The sequence below is a fragment of the Helianthus annuus genome, chromosome 1, assembly GCF_002127325.2.
Source record: "Helianthus annuus cultivar XRQ/B chromosome 1, HanXRQr2.0-SUNRISE, whole genome shotgun sequence".
NCBI lineage: Eukaryota > Viridiplantae > Streptophyta > Magnoliopsida > Asterales > Asteraceae > Helianthus > Helianthus annuus.
In genome coordinates this window covers 53,351,197-53,376,278 of record NC_035433.2, presented here as the reverse complement: position 1 = coordinate 53,376,278, position 25,082 = coordinate 53,351,197, and the positions used below count along the sequence as shown (strand labels likewise).

The 25,082-nt window shown below is 36.5% G+C and overlaps 3 protein-coding genes across 4 annotated transcripts; 1 reads left to right on the top strand and 2 right to left on the bottom strand.

Moving 5' to 3' along the window:
- Positions 1–12,376: 12,376 nt before the first annotated feature.
- On the bottom strand, positions 12,377–13,420 carry LOC110927507. Its single transcript, XM_022171095.2, has 4 exons — positions 13,290–13,420; positions 13,074–13,194; positions 12,916–12,988; positions 12,377–12,732 (listed from the first exon to the last, which is right to left on the bottom strand). Exons 1-4 carry the CDS (start codon positions 13,303–13,305, stop codon positions 12,484–12,486), a joined length of 459 nt encoding a protein of 152 aa, XP_022026787.1. The 5' UTR covers positions 13,306–13,420; the 3' UTR covers positions 12,377–12,483.
- A 5,227-nt stretch (positions 13,421–18,647) lies between these two features.
- LOC110928564 lies at positions 18,648–19,839 on the top strand. The gene is made up of 2 exons (XM_022171578.2): positions 18,648–18,987; positions 19,132–19,839. The coding sequence occupies exons 1-2, from the start codon at positions 18,649–18,651 to the stop codon at positions 19,495–19,497; spliced, it is 705 nt and encodes a 234-aa protein (XP_022027270.1). The 5' UTR covers position 18,648; the 3' UTR covers positions 19,498–19,839.
- A 2,078-nt stretch (positions 19,840–21,917) lies between these two features.
- On the bottom strand, positions 21,918–24,787 carry LOC110928563 (bZIP transcription factor 17). Of its 2 annotated transcripts, XM_022171577.2 has the most exons (4): positions 24,375–24,787; positions 23,972–24,139; positions 22,646–23,896; positions 21,918–22,533 (listed from the first exon to the last, which is right to left on the bottom strand). In XM_022171577.2, the coding sequence occupies exons 1-4, from the start codon at positions 24,655–24,657 to the stop codon at positions 22,058–22,060; spliced, it is 2,178 nt and encodes a 725-aa protein (XP_022027269.1). In that variant the 5' UTR covers positions 24,658–24,787; the 3' UTR covers positions 21,918–22,057. The 2 variants fall into 2 exon arrangements, with proteins under 2 accessions (XP_022027269.1, XP_022027268.1); XM_022171576.2 differs by having other exon boundaries at positions 22,646–24,139; positions 24,375–24,739.
- Between the last annotated feature and the right edge of the window lie 295 nt (positions 24,788–25,082).

The window sequence follows — 25,082 nt, the reverse complement described above, 5'->3', positions numbered from 1 at the left end:
AAAACACTCATATATAAGAAGTACCAGCGGCGTATCTACCATGTTTTCACCATATTACACCCGTCCCGTTATCTAAACACTAGTAAAAAACCAATCGTTTACCCAATTCGTATAACTTGTTCAAATCGTTTTCAAATCGTATCCAAATCGTTAACTCGTTTAAATCGTCCTCATTTTAATTGTGAAAACTTATTTATGGTCGTCTCGCTAACAACATTCAAACCTTCGTGACTCGATCACCTCGCTTCTCGCTTCTCGAATTAACAAACCACCAAAGGGTAAGTTAACAAACATCAGATTCAGTCGCTACCCACAACCCCCACACATAACCATGGGTGTAGTAAAGTAACGGGATTTGTCAGATCCTATGGTACCATAACCTAATACTGGTCGGTTGGGCCAAAATTAATGAATGTCATTTGTTATGTAACTACAACCATCAAGTTTCGTTCACATTCTTGAAATCGTTATTAGTTTAGTAAAAATCGTTTTAATCGTTTTTGAAATCATCGTTTAAATATTGAAAACATTTCGTACATATGAATCACCCCAAAACAATTGAAAACAGTAAAATAGGGGAACTATGTACTCACATGAAGTGCAAAGTATCCTCAATCAATAGAACTTCAAACAACCTCAAGCAAACCAAAGGAATCAAGTAGCACCTAGTAATCGAACCACTAGTCAAACAATAGACGCCTAAATCGGACGATCGGACAGGATGAGGTCTTGTAAACCAAATGAGTGTTGGAACTCATGTGATATGGTTTAACAAAGCCTACATCCTAAATTGAAACCTAACCTAAGTGCTTTCGACCCATCGCGACCCATTAAGGTAGCTTACGCTACTTTAATGCGTCGTGCGCGCAAATGCGTGTTCGAGACGTCTAACTAGTCCTATGACAAGTATTATATGCCAAAACATGTTTTAAATATGTTACAAAATCAGTTATGTGATAAAAGTTTAGGTTACATATGTTTAATTACCAATTACGTATGAAAAGGGTATTTTGGTAATTTACTTAAGGCATATAAACTACTTATCATACAACTATTTAAACTAGGCGACCAAAAGGTATAACCTTGGAAGGTTATTCCCTATGCTATTATGGTCACAAAACATGTTTGGTCGGATCCTAATGATCGACCAAACGGGTCGTGTTCGGAAGTCTAAGCGGGTGTTTAGTCCGCTTGACTTACGACTCTACACAAGCACTAAACTAAAAAGTGACGAGCTAAACATGTCGAAACATGTTTAGTTTAGTTAGAAAACAGGTTTGGTATCAAAACAAACGGTTTTGATACCTAAAAGTAGCTTGGTTAAAAAATACGCGAGAAAACGCATTCTGGCCGAAGCTACGACTCGTCACTAAGCCTAGATAACGTGGTAATCAGTAGGTATAGTTACTAGGGACTATAACCATCGTGATTACGCTCACGTTATGAAGTTCAAACGAACTTTGCGTTGACCATAAACTGGTTAAAGCAGAAAGTCAAACGCAGTTTGACTTTAACGCTAAAACGAATGAAAAGAACGAAAGAACACTTACAGAAGGTCCCCGCAAGATTTGATTCCGATTTTTCTCTCAGGTAGGAAGCATATACTTCCACTTAGAGAGCATAAATCAGATTTCAAATTGTGGGTTTTGAAGTGAAATGGATGGGGTATATATAGGATTTCTAGAACTGTTAAGATCGTTCCTCGAAAACTGAGCTTTGATCTGGACCTTACATGTGTGCCCATGGTTTTCTAAAACCATGGGAGCCCCTAATATGGACTATGTTCATTGAATACCAGCCCATGGTTTTGCAAAACCATGGGTGAAAACCATCACACTTCAAAATGGACTAGGTTCATTGAATCTGCCAGAAATTTCAAAAATGGTCCATGCACTTGTAAAACTTGATTTTTTTGGCACTTTTAAACCCCTTTAACCTCATTTCAAGGCTCTAAAATGATGTTAAAGTACAGGGAACTTAAAATAGACATCACGGATGTCGGTTCGTTTGGCCGTACGGTTGCGTTATTCTGTTAATTACGACGGAAGTCGTAACGAATGCAAAAACGATCCAAATTACGCGACGAATGGAATTTTATCATGCCAATCACTAAAATAAAATATTTTAATGATTTCATAAATTTTTTTTTGGAAGTCCGGATATATTCAGAACGTAAGATATGCGCGAAAATGCAAACTTATGCACTTTTTGACGCTTTTTGTCCCCTATTGATCAAATAAGTTTATTTTTGCGCACTAAACACCTCAAAGCCTATTTCTAAGCTATGTAAAAGTTATTTAGGGTATGTTTAACTTATGATCAAGTTCCGGAATGTTCGTTACTGCACAAATCTGTATAGTTTCACAGTTTGACACAAATAGTCCCTGCGATCGAACAAAGTTGATTTTTAACACACCAAACCATCCAAAACTTATTTCTAAGTTATGTGGAGGTTATTTAAGGTATGTTAAGCCTATGTCACTATTCCGGAGTGTTTGTTGCATTAAACTGGTTATATTTACCCATCGGTACGCATGTAACCTTCCAGAAAGCGATTTAGAGCTTGAAATTGGAATCGAATCGAATTTTAAACTTACCAAACATAAATACACACATAATAACATAGAAAATATATAATAACACCAAATCACATTGTTTTATTAATAATCAACATTGTTTTACATTGAACCATGAATACTGAACACAATTGTCATAGTCTCCCCTACTTCAGGAAATTTCGTCCCGAAATTTAACTAGAGGAAGCTTGTGAAAACAAATGCGGATATTTCGCCTTCATGGTCCTCAAGTTCCCAAGTAAACTCTGGGCCACGTTTGGACTCCCAACGAACTTTGACTAATCAAATCCGTTTGTTCTTCAACTGTTTGAAAGCACGGTCCACAATCTCCACGGGTTTCTCGACAAAGTGCATCGTTTCATCGATTCGGATCTCGTCGAGAGGAATGTGAAGATCAGCGTCAGCTAAACACTTTCGCAGATTGGACACGTGAAAAGTCGGGTAAATATTACCAAGCTTTGGAGGCAGCTCTAGTCGATAGGCAACCTTCCCAATTCTTTCCATAATCTTGAATGGTCCCACATATCGAGGTGCAAGTTTTCCTTTCTTTCCAAATCTCATGACTCCTTTCCAAGGTGAAACCTTGAGTAGGACACGATCTCCGACTTGAAATTCTAAGGGCTTGCGTCGCATATCCGCATAACTCTTTTGACGGCTTCGAGCTGTCACAAGATTATCGTGGATTTTCTTGATTTTGTCTGTTGTTTCCAGAACGAGCTCAGGTCCAGTAAGCGAAGCTTCCCCGATCTCATTCCAACAGACAGGTGAACGACATTTTCGACCGTAGAGAGCTTCGAATGGCGCCATATTAATGCTAGCATGATAGCTATTGTTGTAAGAGAATTCTATCAATGGCAGATGAGAATCCCAATTTACCACCAAAGTCTATCACGCATGCTCTAAGCATATCCTCCAAAGTTTGAATCGTTCTCTCAGATTGACCATCTGTTTGGGGATGATAAGCAGTGCTTAGATTTAGTTGGGTTCCCATAGCAGATTGTATGGTCTTCCAGAAATGAGATGAAAATCGGCCATCACGATCAGAGATGATACCCAAAGGAACACCATGTCGTGTCACAATCTCATCAACATAAATCTTTGCAAGTTTATCAGCAGATAGGTCCTCGTGAATTGGAATAAAATGAGTTGATTTCGTTAGTCAATTGATAACAACCCAAATAGCATCATGACCATTAGACGTACGCGGTAACTTAGTGATGAGATCCATCGCAATGTTCTCCCACTTCTAAACCGGTATCTCTGGTTGTACAAGCAACCCAGAAGGCCGTTGATGTTCAGCCTTAACTTTGAGACAAATTAGGCATTTCGATACGTACAAGGCAACATCCTTCTTCATACGAGGCCACCAGCACTGAGTACGAAGATCCTTATACATTTTATCAGCACCAGGATGGATAGAATATCGAGACTTATAAGATTCATCCATTACCAAGGTGCGAAGATCGTCTTGTTTCGGGATCCACAAACGATCCTTGAAATAGAGCAAACCATCGTCTTTCGCTTCGAGTTTAAGCTCAAGCTGACGTGGTAATTCCTTACCCATCAAATTTTGTGAAACACAAAATTGCTGAGCTTGAAGGACACGAGATTGAATATCAGACAGAGTTCAAACAGAATGAAGCTTGACTCGCTCCTTTCGACTAAGCGCATCGGCTACGACATTCGCCTTACCAGGATGGTAGCGAATCTCGCAATCGTAATCGTTCAAAAGTTCAACCCAACGTCGTTGCCTCATGTTCAGCTCTTTCTGATTAAGAATGTGCTCGAGACTTTTGTGGTCCGTGAAAACCACACACTTCGTTCCATAGAGGTAGTGTCTCCAGATTTTAAACGCGAAAACCACAGCTCCTAACTCAAGATCATGCGTCGTACAGTTCTTCTCGTGAACTTTCAACTGCCTAGATGCATATGCTATAACCTTACCTCGTTGCATGAGGACGCAACCAAGGCCTAAGTTGGATGCATCGCAATAGACAATGAAATCGTCGCTTCCCTCGGGCAGAGATAGAACAGGAGCATTACATAACTTCTGCTTCAGTGTTTGGAACGCTTCTTCTTGCTTGGGTCCCCACTCAAATGGCTTATTCTTCTGGGTTAAAGCAGTTAGTGGAACCGCAATCTTCGAGAAATTAGAAATGAATCGACGATAATAACCAGCAAGACCAAGAAAAGATCGTATCTCTGTAGGTGTCGTTGGCGTACTCCAATCCTTAATGGCAACAATCTTGGATGGATCCACATGAATACCCTGCTCGTTGACTATATGACCCAGAAACTGAACTTCTTTAAGCCAGAATTCACACTTGGAGAATTTAGCGAAAAGTTGTTCCTTCTTAAGGAGTTCCAACGTTAAGCGAAGGTGTTGCTCGTGATCGGCTCGAGTCTTCGAATAAATGAGAATATCGTCGATGAACACAATAATGAAGTTGTCTAAATAAGGTTTACAGACCCTATTCATTAAGTCCATAAAGATAGCTGGAGCATTTGTCAAGCCAAAAGGCATGACTGTGAACTCGTAATGCCCATATCTCGTGCGGAAAGCAGTTTTGGGAATATCTTCTTCGAGAACACGAAGTTGATGATGCCCAGAACGCAGATCGATCTTAGAAAAACATGAAGCACCTTGCAGCTGGTCAAAGAGATCATCAATTCGAGGTAGGGGATATCGATTCTTGATGGTAAGCTTATTAAGCTCACGATAATCGATACACATTCGAAAAGACCCATCTTTCTTTTTCACGAAGAGGACAGGAGCTCCCCAAGGTGAATAACTCGGACGGATGAATCCTTTATCAGATAACTCTTGAAGCTGTTTCGATAACTCTTGCATTTCCGATGGTGCAAGACGATAAGGTGCTTTCGCAATCAGGTTGGCATTGGGTACAAGGTCGATATGAAACTCAACTTGACGAACTGGAGGCAAACCAGTCAGTTCATCAGGAAACACCTCCGGATAATCCCGAACAATCGGAATATCCTAAATACTCTTACCCTTGTCTTTCTCCTCGGTGACATGTGCTAGAAAAGCAACATATCCCTTTCTCAAATAACTTTGGGCCTTTGTACATGACATAAGCTTCAATCCACCTGAAGGTTTATCGCCACGAACTTCCAAAACATCGCCAAAAGACAAAGGAATGCGAACGATCTTATCAAAACAAACCACCTCAGCATGATGTTTGGTTAACCAATCCATCCCCACGATAATATTGAAACTCCCAAGTTGCATCGGCGTGCGGTCAGTGGGAAAAAAAGATGGTTATCAAGGTTCAATTGACAACCACGAATAACAGAATCGAGAACAAGAGGTTTACTAGAAGCAACTTCGACAGATAAGGGTTTCCTCAGTTTAGTTCTAGGTATTGCAAGCAAAGGCTCAAAGACAAAGAAACAAAACTTCTATCGGCTCTAGAATCAAAAAAAGAATAGATGCAGATCGATTGTTAACAAGAAACGTACCGTTCACCAGAAAGGTACCATCGACAACGAGGTGGTCAGCTCGGGCCTCGTTTGCATTCAGATTGAATGTTCCTCCATGAGCGGGATCGACAATTGGAAAAACACAAGAGGCATTGAAAACATCGACAAAACACAAGGAAGGCAATCATTTGTTCGTTACCTCGAACAAACAAACGATACGCAGTGACTAATCAAAGTAAATGAATCAAAATAATGTATCGCGAAGACATGCTCGCCTATAAGTGAACACTCACCCCAAGAATTCCCAGGTAAGAGTGACTGGTCCGATTATGTGGATTTGTACGAACACTCTAGCCTTAGACAGAAAACCCAGGGTATAGGCATTCACTCTTCCAGTTTGCACATGTTCACATTATTTAGACCCAAACTTTGAAGAGATTTTGAAAACTCAGAAAGCACTATGCTAAGCATGAGTCAAACTGGAAGGGTTCAAAACCTAGTAATCAATCATCCTAGAACGGATGATTAATTTTCGAAGCAGATTCAGATTTGTGTTCTCGTGTGGTTATCACCTAAGGATAGGTGACGGTATTGTTTTAAATTCTAAACACAAGTAAACTTGTGTTAGGATCCTAAAGTTATAGTCTAGGTCAAAGCATTACTAATAACCTAATTCCCTATAACCATTGGCTCTGATACCAACTTTCTTCTGTCACACCCCGACCACGTAGGACAACAAACCGTGGCGGAAACGTTGGGGAGTGTTGCAACAGAAGCTATTGTTTCACAACCATGGATACAAAATAGTTTTGTTTTATTGATAAAATTAATCATTTCATTGTCTTAACACATAGAACAAACTAGTTTTATATCGTCTATCATAGTTGTTATGTCACTAAGGCCTTGTCCAGATCCTATGTGACGCATGCATCCTAGAAATCAATCAAGCATCAACACCTGAAACATATGTAAAAACTTAGTCAGCAAAGAAATGCTGGCGAGTACATAGGTTTTATAAGAGTATCGGAATCATGGCTCGTTTATATGTTGCAGTACTTTATTAGACTACAAGAGTCAAAATACAAACCTTGTTTTGAAAAGTGTATTGCAACATAGTTAACCAACTCAAATCAAGTGGGTTATAGTTTGTAAAATCCCATAGCCATGCTTCTTAACCCAAAAACATTTGTTTTAGAAAACCAACTTGTAAAACATCTTGTAAAAATTCGTTAAAAACTCGTATGGTTTATAACCTTTAGAAAACATTGTTTGTGTGACATCGTTTCAAAATCGTTTACCCAAGTGAACTAAATAACGCCACGGTATATAATATGTTGAAAACACTCATATATAAGAAGTACCAGCGGCGTATCTACCATGTTTTCACCATATTACACCCGTCCCGTTATCTAAACACTAGTAAAAAACCAATCGTTTACCCAATTCATATAACTTGTTCAAATCGTTTTCAAATCGTTTCCAAATCGTTAACTCGTTTAAATCGTTTAAATCGTCCTCGTTTTAATTGTGAAAACTTATTTATGGTCGTCTCGCTAACAACATTCAAACCTTCGTGACTCGATCACCTCGCTTCTCGCTTCTCGAATTAACAAACCACCAAAGGGTAAGTTAACAAACATCAGATTCAGTCGCTACCCACAACCCCCACACATAACCATGGGTGTAGTAAAGTAACGGGATTTGTCAGATCCTATGGTACCATAACCTAATACTGGTCGGTTGGGCCAAAATTAATGAATGTCAATTGTTATGTAACTACAACCATCAAGTTTCGTTCACATTCTTGAAATCGTTATTAGTTTAGTAAAAGTCGTTTTAATCGTTTTTGAAATCATCGTTTAAATCTTGAAAACATTTCGTTTATATGAATCACCCCAAAACAATTGAAAACAGTAAAATAGGGGAACTATGTACTCACATGAAGTGCAAAGTATCCTCAATCAATAGAACTTCAAACAACCTCAAGTAAACCAAAGGAATCATGTAGCACCTAGTAATCGAACCACTAGTCAAACAATAGACGCCTAAATCGGACGAACGGACAGGATGAGGTCTTGTAAACCAAATGAGTGTTGGAACTCATGTGATATGGTTTAACAAAGCCTACATCCTAAATTGAAACCTAACCTAAGTGCTTTCGACCCATCGCGACCCATTAAGGTAGCTTACGCTACTTTAACGCGTCGTGCGCGCAAATGCGTGTTCGAGACGTCTAACTAGTCCTATGACAAGTATTATATGCCAAAACATGTTTTAAATATGTTACAAAATCAGTTATGTGACAAAAGTTTAGGTTACATATATTTAATTACCACTTACGTATGAAAAGGGTATTTTGGTAATTTACTTAAGGCATATAAACTACTTATCATACAACTATTTAAACTAGGCGACCATAAGGTATAACCTTGGAAGGTTATTCCCTATGCTATTATGGTCACAAAACATGTTTGGTCGGATCCTAATGATTGACCAAACGGGTCGTGTTCGGAAGTCTAAGCGGGTGTTTAGTCCGCTTGACTTACGACTCTACACAAGCACTAAACTAAAAAGTGACGAGCTAAACATGTCGAAACATGTTTAGTTAAGTTAGAAAACAAGTTTGGTATCAAAACAAATGGTTTTGATACCTAAAAGTAGCTTGGTTAAAAAATACGCGAGAAAACGCATTCTGGCCGAAGCTACGACTCGTCACTAAGCCTAGATAACGTGGTAATCAGTAGGTATAGTTACTAGGGACTATAACCATCGTGATTACGCTCACGTTATGAAGTTTAAACGAACTTTGCGTTGACCATAAACTGGTTAAAGCAGAAAGTCAAACGCAGTTTGACTTTAACGCTAAAACGAATGAAAAGAACGAAAGAACACTTACAGAAGGTCCCCGCAAGATTTGATTCCGATTTTTCTCTCAGGTAGGAAGCATATACTTCCACTTAGAGAGCATAAATCAGATTTCAAATTGTGGGTTTTGAAGTGAAATGGATGGGGTATATATAGGATTTCTAGAACTGTTAAGATCGTTCCTCGAAAACTGAGCTTTGATCTGGACCTTACATGTGTGCCCATGGTTTTCTAAAACCATGGGAGCCCCTAATATGGACTATGTTCATTGAATACCAGCCCATGGTTTTGCAAAACCATGGGTGAAAACCATCACACTTCAAAATGGACTAGGTTCATTGAATCTGCCAGAAATTTCAAAAATGGTCCCTGCACTTGTAAAACTTGATTTTTTGGCGCTTTTAAACCCCTTTAACCTCATTTCAAGGCTCTAAAATGATGCTAAAGTACAGGGAACTTAAAATATGCTCAAAGACATCACGGATGTCGGTTCGTTTGGCCGTACGGTTGCATTATTCGGTTAATTACGACGGAAGTCGTAACGAACTCAAAAACGATCCAAATTACGCGACGAATGGAATTTTATCATGCCAATCACTAAAATAAAATATTTTAATGATTTCATAAATTTTTTTTTGGAAGTCCGGATATATTCAGAACGTAAGATATGCGCGAAAATGCAAACTTATGCACTTTTTGACGCTTTTTGTCCCTATTGATCAAATAAGTTTATTTTTGCGCACTAAACTCCTCAAAGCCTATTTCTAAGCTATGTAAAAGTTATTTAGGGTATGTTTAACTTATGATCAAGTTCCGGAATGTTCGTTACTACACAAATCGGTATAGTTTCACAGTTTGACACAAATAGTCCCTGCGATCGAACAAAGTTGATTTTTAACACACCAAACCATCCAAAACTTATTTTTAAGTTATGTGGAGGTTATTTAAGGTATGTTAAGCCTATGTCACTATTCCGGAGTGTTTGTTGCATTAAACTGGTTATATTTACGCATCGGTGCGCATGTAACCTTCCAGAAAGCGATTTAGAGCTTGAAATTGGAATCGAATCGAATTGAAAACTTACCAAACATAAATACACACATAATAACATAGAACATATATAATAACACCAAATAACATTGTTTTATTAATAATCAACATTGTTTTACATTGAACCACGACTACTGAACACAGTTGTCACAAAAAACCTGATTACTCAGGATAATCCAATGGCAAAAAGCGACCCCACTCACCATTACAAACAATGCTTAGAAGTCTAAGTCAACCGTCTCTAGTTCCGGGGATAACCCGTCGCCGAAGGCCCAATACGATAAAAAACGTTTGAAATTGGGTTCGAATTTGAGACCTATAGTCTCAAACCCAAATCTTCACTTTCCCTCTAATGCTAATTGAGCTAGCTGATTTGCATAACTATAGTGGTCCAACAATTATAAAATGGTTGAAATCTAAAATAATCAAATAACTAAAAGAATCTAATTTTCTAATTATTTTCTTTGTTGTTTTACATATACAAAATTAATGATAAATTTATTAATTTATGTGTTTGGGTAAATATTTATGGTAAAATCAGCAAGGGGGTCAAGAAGGCCTACTGACTCCTGGTCACCAGATTTGTTGGATATTTAGATATATAATTTGAGTTTCTTTTAATAAAAAAAAAAAAAACATGAGTTACACTCTCTTAGTTGTAACCAGTATAAAAAGTAACCTTATTTTAACCCTCCACCAAAAAATTTTTTTTGGTTACACCACTAAAATTTCATAGAGTTGCCAATTTATATATACTAATTAGCAGCGTTGCTATGCAAAAAAAATTTTTTGGTTACACCACTAAAATTTCATAGAGTTGCCAATTTATATATACTAGTTTCGTTTGTTGTATACTCTTGTGCGGTTAAGAAGTTTTATTTTTATAATATTTTTTGGCGCTTAACTTTTCGTTTTTTTCAAATTTGTCACAAAGAATTTTTCATTTTTAACCCCAATATTTTCAACTTTTAATTTTTGTATCGTATATTTTTTATCTTTTACAAACCTTTCGTTTTATTAAAACGTGTCGGTGTAAATTTTACGAGTTAACACGTTGCAATGTGTGTGCTTGGTTAAACTTTTTACATATATTTTCGCGTTAAATTAACGACTCCGTCGCAACGCGTAGGTTCTAGATTGACTTAGCTATTGTTTTTTATGTTTTATGTTTTGTTCTAACTTTTGCGTATTAACACACCGCTACAGACGTGTATATTTAAACTTTTTTAGATCTACTTTTTTTCGATTTTATTTTTTCATTTTTTTAAATTTTTTTTTTTTGCTTTACAAGGCTTTCTAGTGTTAGCGGCCGTTGGCGTTGAAAAAGAGCTGTGCAGTTTGATCCATCTTCTATATAAATATAACCAAATCCCTTTAATTAAATAAATAAATTTGGTAATTAAACACAACGCCTAAACTTTCCCAAGTTAAATAGGTAAAAGAGTTAAACATGAATAGATAGATCAAACATTTTCCAAGTTATCCAAAAGTGTATTTAAAATTTAGACACTCACAGAAATAATAAAATTTATAATTCTAATTTATACTTTTTTTATATAAAATTCCAATTGTAAATGGACAGAAAGGTATTCACTGTCATAAATGCATTTCATCCCATCTTGACCAAACAAAAACTATGTTTGAAATTTTTTTTTAATAGCAAAACTTGCTCCTATTCTATTACATCAATAATTCTAAATTATTCTTTTTTGTCTAAGACTGAACCTAGGACCTCTCCTTTAAAAGGCGTATGTCTCTATCAAGTGGACTAATCTCACATTGGCACCCTCATGAACCTTCTATCTTCACCTAATTCTACCATTAAATACATCATGAGTACCGTAACTCGGTTTAGATATGTCATGTGGCCCTCCGACCTACAAAAGTTTCGTTTATAGCCAATCTAGAGTGGTCCATTACCCTCTGACCGACAAAATTTTATGCCGATAGGGGGTTTTCAATGTTGCTGCTTCCTTATGCTATGACCCCTTAAAGTATCGTCAATAGGGTAATTGAAATGAATGTAATTTTTTGTTACCACTTAAGGGTTCAATATTCATACACCCCTTGAGAGAGTCTATTTATTTTTTCATACATATTCCATTCTATTAATTATAATTATAAATTTATTTGAAAATCAATTAGGAGAATAGTGTTAAGACAGCTGGCTGGTATGTGATGTGGTCGTTGGGTCACGTTTCTGGATTCTTGGTCTTCTCACGCGTGTGAACGAGGCCAAGCGTTTACTTTCAATCGTCTTTCTTCAGAGACAAACATATAAGAGATGGAGAGATCCCATATTTGAACTTGGGACCTCAAAGTGGTATGTAATATTTCGTCAAATTAGTACTCAATAACTCCTTTTTTACACGGTTTCTTGAGGGTTAATTAGAAGAAATTGTGTGTTTAATAATTTGTTATTTAATTGTTTAGACATTAGAATATTTGATCATGTTTGCTTCTTGTCACATTTCTGAATTTTAACTAAAAAAACATGTTTGAAATAAAAAAAAATATGATAACACAACAACCTTGAAACATAATATAATGATCATATTTTGTTTAGTTTGGTGAGGAGGAAGACGGATGCAGAAGTAACAGCCGGAATGAAAATGTCATTGGGAATGGCTGTCGCGCCTGCTCGTTGCTTGACAAACGTTGTTACAATCGGGATTCCAAAGATGAAGAGGAGTATGTCTTTGATTCCCATTCCAGTAATACCGGAATCCAGGATTATATCTTGCATGATCCTTTGAAACTCTTCCTTGCTCAATGACTTCTCTTTTCCTTTGTGGTGCTTCTGCAATTCATTCCCATGATTCCATTCCAAATATCTCATCAACGTTTCAATCATATTTATTTTCCGAAAATTACAAATCTGAATTGTATGTATTCTTGTGTTCATTAGGGGTAATTAAAGATTTAGATTATTTTTAATATTTTTTTCTAAAAAAAATAAAGACAAGTTATTATAGAAACTTACATTGTAGGCTTGTTCAAGGGTAGAAGTCTTTGGAACATGGAATTGAGTGCTACCAAGCATGGTGTTCATTTCTCTATCAAAAACACCATGTGATTAGTAGCTATTGTTACCTATATTTTGGTTTAAAAAAAAAAGCTAAATAGAAAGATGAAATGTACTCGACGATCTCACAGACTGCATGATAAAACTCAGCCGAGTTCCATTCCTTGTTACGGTCTGAAAAATGTTTGTCGTAGCATTTTCCTATGGTTGGACCGAGATCATTCTTTTCCTCTTTTCCTATCAAGTTGATCCATCCATGTCGAGAAAAAAATAAATATTGTAAAAGTATCGAAAAAAAAAACAAAAAACAAATAGATGAGTAAGAATGATACCAATAGTTTGGCCCATATCTTGCAAAGGTTGAATGAGACTTGAGTTTATGTTTAATAGTATATATGAACAACAAGATAGAGTTCATATGAATGATTCTTGTCAAGGAAGAAGGGAATACTTGCATGGTGGTCAAGAAGAGTTGTGCTTTTGATTCAAGAAAAGAATAGAAAGAGTTTATGTAAGGATTGGTACATCTTCTTCGTAAAATATAACAAAAAGCCCTTCAATTCAATAAGTAGTTAAGTTAACATAATTCATTAACGCCTAAACTTTCCCTAGTTAAATAGGTAAAATAGTTAGAAATACAACTGACATCAATTGAGAGATCAAACATCTTTTAAAGTTCTTCAAAGTGTATTTAAATATTTAAACACTCACAAAAAATCATATGTGTTATAATTATATTAATATGATTTAGGATAAATTACATTTTTCGTCCTTTATGTTTGTAGCGGGTTGCAATGGATAACCTTTAACTTTAATAATTACAGTCACAGTCCTTTATTTGCAAAACCTGTTACACCTTAGGTCCTTTGACCCTAACCTCGTTAAAACTTTCAGTTAAGTAAGGTCATGTACAATACATGTGAGGGCAATACAGTCATTTAATAAAAAAACTATCAAAATTTATATAAAAATTGTAAAGCTAAATAATCATCATCATCTCCCTGGTCTCTCTCTCCACTGTACACACCTCCCTCTCTCTCTAAATATCACTCCCACAACCATCCTCTCCATCCAACCCACCACCATATCTCCACCACCCACCACCGTATCTCCACCACACCCCCTCACAAAACCCCAACTCAAAACCCTAATGGAATTACCAGATGAATTAGGGCTCAATTCGCAGATCTCCCTTCGATTCCTTCAAATTCCTACTAACTAATAACAAAAATATAAGAAGACGATGGTTGAACAGCATTCCTTCGATTCGCAGATCTCCCTTCGATTCCTTCAGATTCCTTCGATTCCTTCAAATTCCTCTCGCGATTTGGGATTGAACAGCATCCATCCTAAATTAGGGCTCGATTCGCAGATCTCTAGACTTGATGTATTGAAGATGTTTCATGCTCAAGGAACTGCAAATCACACCTGTTGCATGCTTGCTGTTTTATGTAGAACCATTAATAAGGATGTTCGACAAGGATTCCCGTTTCCAGATATCACTTCTTCTGGACATTTAGGGCATGTTTGGCTAAGCTTTTTGAAACAACTTATTGACTTATTAGCTTTTTGGAAAAGTTAGTATGGAGTGACTTTTTAGAAAAGTCATTTTTCCCCTCACATACAAGCTCATTGCCAAACATCATCTAGAGCTTATAACTTTTCAAAAAGCCAATAAGTCAATAAGTTGTTTCAAAAAGCTTAGCCAAACATGCCCTTAGAGGTATGATTTTTTGTCTTTGTGCCATTCTCTACTCTAGAAATAGATACATTTGAAGAAGACATTATTAACGGAATTACCAGATGAATTGAAGTGGAAGAAGAACGTGTGGATGCTAGGAAAGTGATGATATCCCATGGAGACTGGTTTGAAGAGACAAGTGTGGTTTGGTGAATATATATAAGATATATATATATATATATATATATATATATATATATATTATTAAATGACTGTTTTGCCCTCACATGGGTTGCACATAACCTTACTTAACTGAAAGTTGTAACCAGGTTAGGGTTAAAGGACCTAAGGTGTAACAGATTTTGCAAATAAAGGACTGTGACTGTAATTATTAAAGTTAAAGGTCATCTATTGCAACTCGCTACAAATATAAAGGACGAAAAAATGTAATTTACCCTATGTTTTATTATAAAATTCTAATTGTAAACGGATAGAGGGTATTCACAATCACATATACATGTTTTGTCTTGGCCAGGGCCGTCTCCGAAAATATGAAAAATAATTTGGGCCCTGTGCGAAATAAAAAATTGGGCCCGACCACCCTGTTAAAATGAATATCGGTACCGATTTTGATAATATGGATATCGGTATCGAGGTTGTTCGGTCAAAACCATACTCTATTTTGAATACAACTATGTTTTCAACAAAATTTACGCCTTCTTCCTATTAATTAGTTATCATATTCTCAAGTATCCTTTTCTTTTAAACTTGTACTCATTTTCAATCCTTTTACAGATAATCGATGTTAATGAAAATATACTAATGATATTTTTATTAGAGTTAGAGTTTAACGTGCTTTATTAGCTTATGATTTTCATTATTATGCCAATTATTCTTCCATGTTTTAACATTAACCAATAAAATAAAATATGAAAGGGCTATGATAGAAATTAAAATGAATGACTTGCAGAACTGGACATAGGCATTAATCTTTCTATACTAATAAACAAAAATCATTTTTGGACACGTGTCATTCACTGGTAATTTCTCATCCTTAGTTTTTTATTTATCTTTTTTATTAAATAATAATAATAATAATAATAATAATAATAAACATCAATTTAACTAAATCTATTTATCTCTTTTGTTTAATTGATTTCTTTTTTAACTCTAAAGTTTCAATCTTTGGCAATTTAAGTCTAAAGTTTCGATCTTTGGTATTTTAACCCCTTTGATTAATTTGATTTTTCACTTCTAATTCAAAAGTTTTCATCTTTTGCAATTTAACCCCTTTAATTTTTTTACTTTCAATTCAAAGCTTTTCATCTTTTGCAATTTAATCTCAACATTTTTTTTACTTTCAACTTTAGTCTCTTATATACTTTTCATCTTTCATAAGTTCTCCGTTTAACGTGTCATTCTAAATTTCCGACTTAACACGCCGCAACGTGCGTGTGGGGTTCAACGTTTTTCATCTATTTTTTTCCTGTTTGACATGTCCGTCGCAGCGCGTCTATTTTTCCCTGTTTTATAGGTCTGTCGCAACGTGCGAGTCAGAGATCGACTTAGTTATTTTTTTCTCGGTTTTACACACAGGCTCGTGGTCCTGTGAGAAACATTTGCCTTTCATCTAACATGGTATATAACTATTGAATCCCCCGGCGCATTACGGCGGGTGGTAAATCTAGTTGAGAAATAAAGAAAGACATATATAGTAACCAGCAGCCAGCATTAATTAAGAAAGGATTCATTGAATTGTAAAAAGAGAAAAATAACAGAACAAGCAGCCTCGAACTCAGGACTATCACCTTAAAAACAGGGTTATCAACCACTGGTCTGTGAAGCCATATGGTATCATAATTCAATGAAGAATATAAATAATATACATATATAATACAAAAAAAATATAAAAATTTTACGGGCCCTTTTACGTTTTTGGCCCTGAGCCGGCGCCCACCCGGCACTTGCTCATGGCCGGCCCTGGTCGTGGCCAAACAAAAATATATGTGTTTGAACTCGTTACACAACCCTCATGAACCATCTATCTTCCCACCTAATACGATATACATCATGAATGCCATAACCCAATTCTGATATGTGATGTGGGCCTTCGACCTACAAAACTTTCTTTTATAGCAAATCTACATGGGTGCATTACCTTCAACACACAAATTTGTCAGTAGGGTTATTCAACGTTGTCAGTTCTTTATAGTTTGACCCCTTAAATTATCGTTGATAGAGTAATTGAAATGAATTTAAGAATGGTTACCGCTTTAAGTTCCATATTCATACAGCCCATGAGAGAGTATGTATCCATACATACTAACAATAATATATTCAATATCTACAAAACACATTAGTGGCAATAGTGGTGGCCCTCTATTGGGCTAAATGGGCGGCAGAGTTAATAGTGCCAGGTAGCTGTCTGACATTCCTCTATTGTCCCAATAAATTTACGATTTTATCCCGATTTAAAATTACGATTTTACCATTAATTCAAAATTATGCGTTTGCCCCCACTTAAAAATAAATTTACGCTTTTACTCCCAGCAAAAAATTTCGATTTCGCCCCCGTTTCAAAATTACGATTTTGCCCCCGTTCAATTTACAGTTTTGCCATTAATTTTTTCCCCCTTAAAATTACGATTTGCCATCAGTTCAAAATTACGTTTTTACCCCCACTTAAAAATAAATTTACGCTTTCGCTCCAAGCTAAAAATTCCAATTTTGCCCGCGGTTCAAAATTACGATTTTGGCCCGTATAAATTTACAGTTTTGCCATTAGTTTTTTTTTCCTCGCAGCCAAGTTACGATTTTGCCCTCAACTTAAATTTACATTTTGTCCATCGTTTTTGTTTGTTTTGCTGGTGAAATTACAATTTTGCCCCCAGTGTAAAATTACAGTCATGCCGGCAGCTGCCTGGCACTCCCCCGTTTGTCCATCTAATTTACGATTTTATCCCTGAATTAAAATTATGATTCGCCTTCGGTTAAAAATTACGTTTTTCCCATCGTTTTAGTTTTTTTAGCAAAACTATAAAGGTTTTTTGTTTTAATTAGTTGACTCGATTTAACTTTTTTTCGTGTCAAGGAACTGCCTAACACTGGCTCATTAGTCCTGAAAAATTACAATTTTGCCCTGAACCCAAAATTACGATCTTATCATCGTTTTTGTTTTTTTTTCCCAGCAAAATTATAGTAGTCTTTTTTTAATTGATTGAGAGTTATTCAGCCATCGCCCCGCAACGCAGGCGGGGCATCAACTAGTTCTTTACATATTGCATGAAGGTGCTTATTCGGGTTATGGTGTTTACCAACCATCATTGATTCACTTCCAAGAGACCTATGGCCTCAAAAAACTACGCCCGTATTTGCATTATCCATTTTTAGCAATGTAAGTTTGGTTCGGTTTCACACAATGAGACGTAGAATAATATGTAGCGATGGTCAGGGCAGACCAAGTACAAGCTTGGGCGGGCAAGCGCCGCCTTAAAAAAAGTATTTTAGTGTATCTTATAGGCAAAAAACCCGATCGCATCACTTGAAAGTTTGGTTGAACCCCTTGTTTCCACTCAGGAAATAACTTTTGGGTCCACCGCTAGTTATATATACACTTACAAATTTAGGTCCCATATTCATTAACCCCTTAAAAGAGAATACATATAATAAACATACTAACAATAGAATGTACTAAAATTTATTCAATAACAAAACTAAGAAAACAACTCACTGATACCCGAAAAGGTCAACCCCAACAAAGTCAACATTTTTTGGTTATACCCACAAAAATAATCCATTATCCATCATGTTCGACCCAAAGTCCGAACCTTGATTGGTTCTAATATCCACCATCCATATTATACATCTAATCTAGAAAGTCCACAAAGGAATCCTTATAGTTGACTTCATAACTTAATGTCCACTTGCCCATAGTTGACTTTGACTTGGTATCTATACATACATATATATACATGTCTTCCATTTATACAAAGCACAGAGATCTGCAAATCATGGAGTACAAGCATTTCAGCCATGAACACAACTTGTCCATGTACCAAGTGCAGCCGGGGCAACAACTGCGTTGCTCTGGATGTGACAAATTCTGTGATAAAACCATCTACGCGTGTTGGCAGTGCAACTTCTTTCTTCACGAGCATTGCGGGAACGCCACTCGATATATAAAACACCCTTCTCATTCATCTCATTATCTCATTCTTAGCCCGTACCCGACTTACCCGTCAAACTGTTTTTTGTGCAACGCATGTGGTACCAACGGGTCGAGGTTTTCATATTGTTGTGCTTTGTGTGAAGTTGATTTACATGTCAATTGTGCTTTCCTACCCCCAAAGGTATGCTTGTCTTTGTTATGCTGTTTTGTTTGTCTTTATATTGCGAATCAGGCTTAATAGCAACAGTCATTTTGGTTATTTGAGCATGATTAGCAATGCTTAGAAAAGTGGTTTGACTTGTAACAATTATGTTTATGCAAATAGGTAGCTCATAAAGCTCATCCACACGAGCTCGTCCTTAACCATACCAGTGAAACCGGGGTTCAGAACCAAGTTTGCAAAATGTGTAGAAAGCCGTTGGATTCAAAGCATTGGTCTTACGAGTGTCTTGTGTGCGCAAACTATGGAGTTCACACGTTATGTGCAACAAACGAGATAAAAATGGGTTTGTACCAAATGGATGACGGATCAGATATTGAACCTAGTGATCAGGGTGCACCAACGACTCAACCGGCTGCATCAACAGGTCAGCAGGGTTCAAGTGATGGTCAGGCTCAGGTGAAACTAACACCAATGGACTATCAAATACTTCTTCATATGGGACTCGATAATGGTTCTTCTTATGTATAAGCTTGTATCGTTATTTTTTGAATTGGGTCTTTGAATAAATAACAATGAGTTTGAGCCTTAAAATTAAGGGCTAAATGCATTAAACACATACAGGGCCGGCCATGAGCAAGTGCCGGGTGGGCGCCGGCTCAGGGCCAAAAACGTAAAAGGGCCCGTAAAATTTTTATATTTTTTTTGTATTATATATGTATATTATTTATATTCTTCATTGAATTATGATACCATATGGCTTCACAGACCAGTGGTTGATAACCCTGTTTTTAAGGTGATAGTCCTGAGTTCGAGGCTGCTTGTTCTGTTATTTTTCTCTTTTTACAATTCAATGAATCCTTTCTTAATTAATGCTGGCTGCTGGTTACTATATATGTCTTTCTTTATTTCTCAACTAGATTTACCACCCGCCGTAATGCGCCGGGGGATTCAATAGTTATATACCATGTTAGATGAAAGGCAAATGTTTCTCACAGGACCACGAGCCTGTGTGTAAAACCGAGAAAAAAATAACTAAGTCGATCTCTGACTCGCACGTTGCGACAGACCTATAAAACAGGGAAAAATAGACGCGCTGCGACGGACATGTCAAACAGGAAAAAAATAGATGAAAAACGTTGAACCCCACACGCACGTTGCGGCGTGTTAAGTCGGAAATTTAGAATGACACGTTAAACGGAGAACTTATGAAAGATGAAAAGTATATAAGAGACTAAAGTTGAAAGTAAAAAAAATGTTGAGATTAAATTGCAAAAGATGAAAAGCTTTGAATTGAAAGTAAAAAAATTAAAGGGGTTAAATTGCAAAAGATGAAAACTTTTGAATTAGAAGTGAAAAATCAAATTAATCAAAGGGGTTAAAATACCAAAGATCGAAACTTTAGACTTAAATTGCCAAAGATTGAAACTTTAGAGTTAAAAAAGAAATCAATTAAACAAAAGAGATAAATAGATTTAGTTAAATTGATGTTTATTATTATTATTATTATTATTATTATTATTATTATTTAATAAAAAAGATAAATAAAAAACTAAGGATGAGAAATTACCAGTGAATGACACGTGTCCAAAAATGATTTTTGTTTATTAGTATAGAAAGATTAATGCCCATGTCCAGTTCTGCAAGTCATTCATTTTAATTTCTATCATAGCCCTTTCATATTTTATTTTATTGGTTAATGTTAAAACATGGAAGAATAATTGGCATAATAATGAAAATCATAAACTAATAAAGCACGTTAAACTCTAACTCTAATAAAAATATCATTAGTATATTTTCATTAACATCGATTATCTGTAAAAGGATTGAAAATGAGTACAAGTTTAAAAGAAAAGGATACTTGAGAATATGATAACTAATTAATAGGAAGAAGGCGTAAATTTTGTTGAAAACATAGTTGTATTCAAAATAGAGTATGGTTTTGACCGAACAACCTCGATACCGATATCCATATTATCAAAATCGGTACCGATATTCATTTTAACAGGGTGGTCGGGCCCAATTTTTTATTTCGCACAGGGCCCAAATTATTTTTCATATTTTCGGAGACGGCCCTGAACACATATTGAACTTGACACATCATGTAATCGTGTATGACGTACTAAAATCATTATTTCTAATGTACCAGACTTGAAACATTTACTGTTTTATACTTTTATGTAATGATAGGAAACTGATTACACGACACCAACTTCTTGAAAAAAAAAAAAGCAAAATAAAATTGTAAATAATAATACTAACAATAATAAAATTTTTATTTTTCTTACATATTTGATAATTTAAAAAGAAAAAGAATTACAAAGTAAAACAAATGGCAGGTTACCAATTTATTCAAGTCACTCAAACAAACATAAATAACTAGATAAGCAGTTTCGACAAGCAATCCCAAACACCTTTAAAACAGCTTATTGCTGCATTAAAATTCAGTATACTGAGAACAGTCTTGTATACCAACTGTTAGAAGATATATGGTTTTGTTCTTTTATTATCTCATAAGTTCTCCTATAACTAAGGGATACAAGATTACAACCTTAATTATTCACTGTGTAATTAGAGTTGGTTTGTTATTGGTGCGCAATATCTCTATCCCTACGGACAGAGGTAAGATTTGCCTACATCTAACCCTCCACAAACCCTACCAATAGCTTAGTATTTGTGGGATTTACCAGGTAAGGTTGTAGTTGTTATTTAAAGATAATAAAGACTTTAGTATGTTGCACACAACTACAGGGATTGCAAACTTGGATATGTTTGATGCAGCTAACGGTAAAATTTAACAAGAAACCTGAATTTGACTATTTGTGTCATCACACAACAATCTGTTTACTAAAGTACTTGAATTTGAGGGGGTTTTTTTTCTGAATTTTATGATTATGTTCGTCGCCAAACTTGTTCCTTTTTGGATTTTCTATAAATAAAACTAAACCAGATAGATAATTAGATGATATATATAAACAGTTTCAAATGTCATATCTACATCTAGACCACAAAGAACAAAATTAGATTCAAAAGTACAATGAATGAATTCTTCCTATATGACTACTATATAATATCTACAAAATTAACTTTATTAAGCTGCTACTAGATGACTAGCTCCTTTTAAAGGAAGCATGCAAGAGTAGGTAACATACTTCACACTATCTAATAGAACCACCACAAATATTCTTGAAAATGAAGTACCTTTACCACCACCACCACCACCCATCATGCCGTCAAGATCACTGCCATCTCCGGCCTCCCTAGGGTCAACCAGCACGGAAACCACCATTGATGAAACTGACTTGTTTTTTAGGTGGTCCTCGTGCTTTGAGTCATGACCCGCTACTTGTTCTTTGGTGATGTTGGTGGTGGAATCCGAAAGGGGTATTGGAAGACCATGGAGGATTCTTCTGTTCTTCACGGTGGTGATGGAGGTTGTATTGTGGCGGTTTGGGGTGGCAGTGATGTTGACTAGTGACGTGGCGGGGACTATGGCTCCTGAAGCTCCAGCCACAGATGCATCAAACTGAAATACTTCAGTGCACATGCCTGAACTCAACATCAGTCCTATGTAACACAGACAGTTTTAGATTAGTACCCTTAAAAAGAAAACCATAAACAATCACAATGTTATGTGTTATTAAACTGTGATAAAGATGCAACAATGAATAACATTTACCAGAAAGACCTTCGCGAAACCATTGTTGCGGTTTACCATCAGCATGTTTTGGCTGCAAATTCTCCTCATTTGATGGAAGAGCTCTTTGATGATCACTTGCAGTCCTATACGTATAAGGCTGTCTTCCATCATTCCTTTTTACCGTCGGAATGGGGATTGCAGGGACCAAATCTAGAGTTGTTTCTTGTTCTTCCCTAGATGCCATAGCTTTCTCACTTGCTAGAACCGAAGATATTATCAAATTACCATCGATTTTTACAAGCTTATCATTCCTCGGTACATAAAGAGATGCGACAAGAGGCTCACTAGCGTTATGATTAGTTCCATTGACATGTTCATCACCCGTCAACACCCTCCCATGGTGTTGATTGTAAGACTTATAATCATTAAGAGGCTTAACAAGATAACCACCATCATTTACTTTTACTCCACCAAATTTCACATTCATAATAGGAACCAACCCACCAAAAAGCACAATAAATAGCAACAATCCAAGAAAGCTAATACTAGCTACTTTTTTGGTTTTTGTTTTGGTCTTAGATGTACCTTCAGTTTTCTTAACATCTGTTTTCGTTTTCCGCGAAGATGCAGGCTGTTGAGTCTTCAACCGTGGAATTGGGAGTAATGGAACTTCAGAACCGTGTGATTTGACAGGATAAGGTGGATATGGCATCCATGGATATCCCATTGGCGCCATTGCAGGGTGTGGTGGGTACATTACAGGATGTGAACACACACCACCACCACTAGTAACCATTTGTTGCTTCAACGTTGCATTCTCTGCTGCAATGTAACTAATTCTAGCATTCAAATCCTGTATCGTTGCATGCATTGCTCTCACTTTATCCTCTAACTCCTCAACATACTGTTTCTTTCTCTGTCTCGAAAGCTGTGCGCTCTCTCGGTTCCTAATCAACCTCGCTTTCTTCTTGTCATCCTCTTCATTAACTTCGTTTAAATTTTCGGTTGTTGTAGAACCTTCGTTTGACCGTTGCTGCTTAACTGTTCTACACTCCGAACTCACATCTAAACTCTCGTTCTTCCTCTTCAAGATGAAATTACTTCTCGCTTCTCGCTTCACATTATTCACAACCGAATTTCCTGAATCCGATGATGTACAAATCACAGCAGCTTCCGATTCAGCAAAACCACAAGTTCCAGAGCCCTGAGACGAAACAGGATCCTCATTCCTCATTTCCGAAGGTGAATTCTCCGAAATCCTCACCGGATTCATAATTTCCTCAACAAAACCTATACCGCAATCATCGGGTGACTGAATGTTAACAAATCTAGAAATATCCAATCCGTGATTTCCTAACAAATTACCTGATTCCGCAACGTCAAACTCCTGACTTCCTGACGAATTGCCTGATTTCGCAGCATCGTATCCTTGATTTCCTGACAGATTACCTGAGTCCGCAACATCAAATCCTTGATTTCCTAACAAATTACCTGATTTCACAACATCCGACTCATGATTTCCTAACATATTACCTGATTTTCACCAGCGGTTACATGATCAGACACAAAATCAAAGAATTCAGTATCAGAAAACGACTAATCAAACAGTTTAGATTGATTAAAGGTTGAATTGAAAGCCTAATAAATTACCTGAATTCGCAGCAACGGTTTCGTGATCAGGCACAAAATCAAAGAATTCAGTATCAGAAAACGACTAATCAAACAGTTTAGATTGATTAAAGGTTGAATTGAAAGCCTAATAAATTACCTGAATTCGCAGCAACGGTTTCGTGATCAGGCACAAAATCGAAGAAATGAGGATCAGAAGATGACAGATCAAACGGATTCGATTGATTAACGGTTGAATTGAATAATTGTTCGGCATCTGAAGGATGATGTTGATGTTGATCGTCGAAGGTGATACCGAGGTCATCGAGGTCGAACGAGAGGATATCCTCGGGGAAGGTGAGGTCGTCGGAGAATATGAAGGGACTGAGAGGTGGAATTGGTAGGGAGGATAGCGGATCTTCGAGGGCCGCTGCGTCGGCCATTGTTAGGGTTTTTTCGGTGGTGGTCGTCGGAGAAGAAGGTTCTAGAGTTTAAGAGGTATGTATGTATGCGTTTGGTTCAAGGTATACAGATTAAAACGCGTGAGTTTTCGTTTGAAAACCGTTACTCGTAAGTCTGCCAAAAAAAATAAAAAATTACATACAACTTGATAACAAAGTCAGCACCGAATGACTCTATTAAGACCATGTGTAGTGGAAGAACCTTATAATGCCCCCATCATGGGGCATTATACGACACGTGACGTCCTAGTCAGCAAGGGGGCATTATAGCAAAAGTGGTGTAGTGGGTATAATGCCCCATAATACCCATTCAATCATAAAAAAAAAAAAAAAAAAAAGAAATCAAAAATCACATGCAAAAGTTAAGTGTGTCAGCCCACTTGTCCCCTTTCCATTGGCCCATCAAA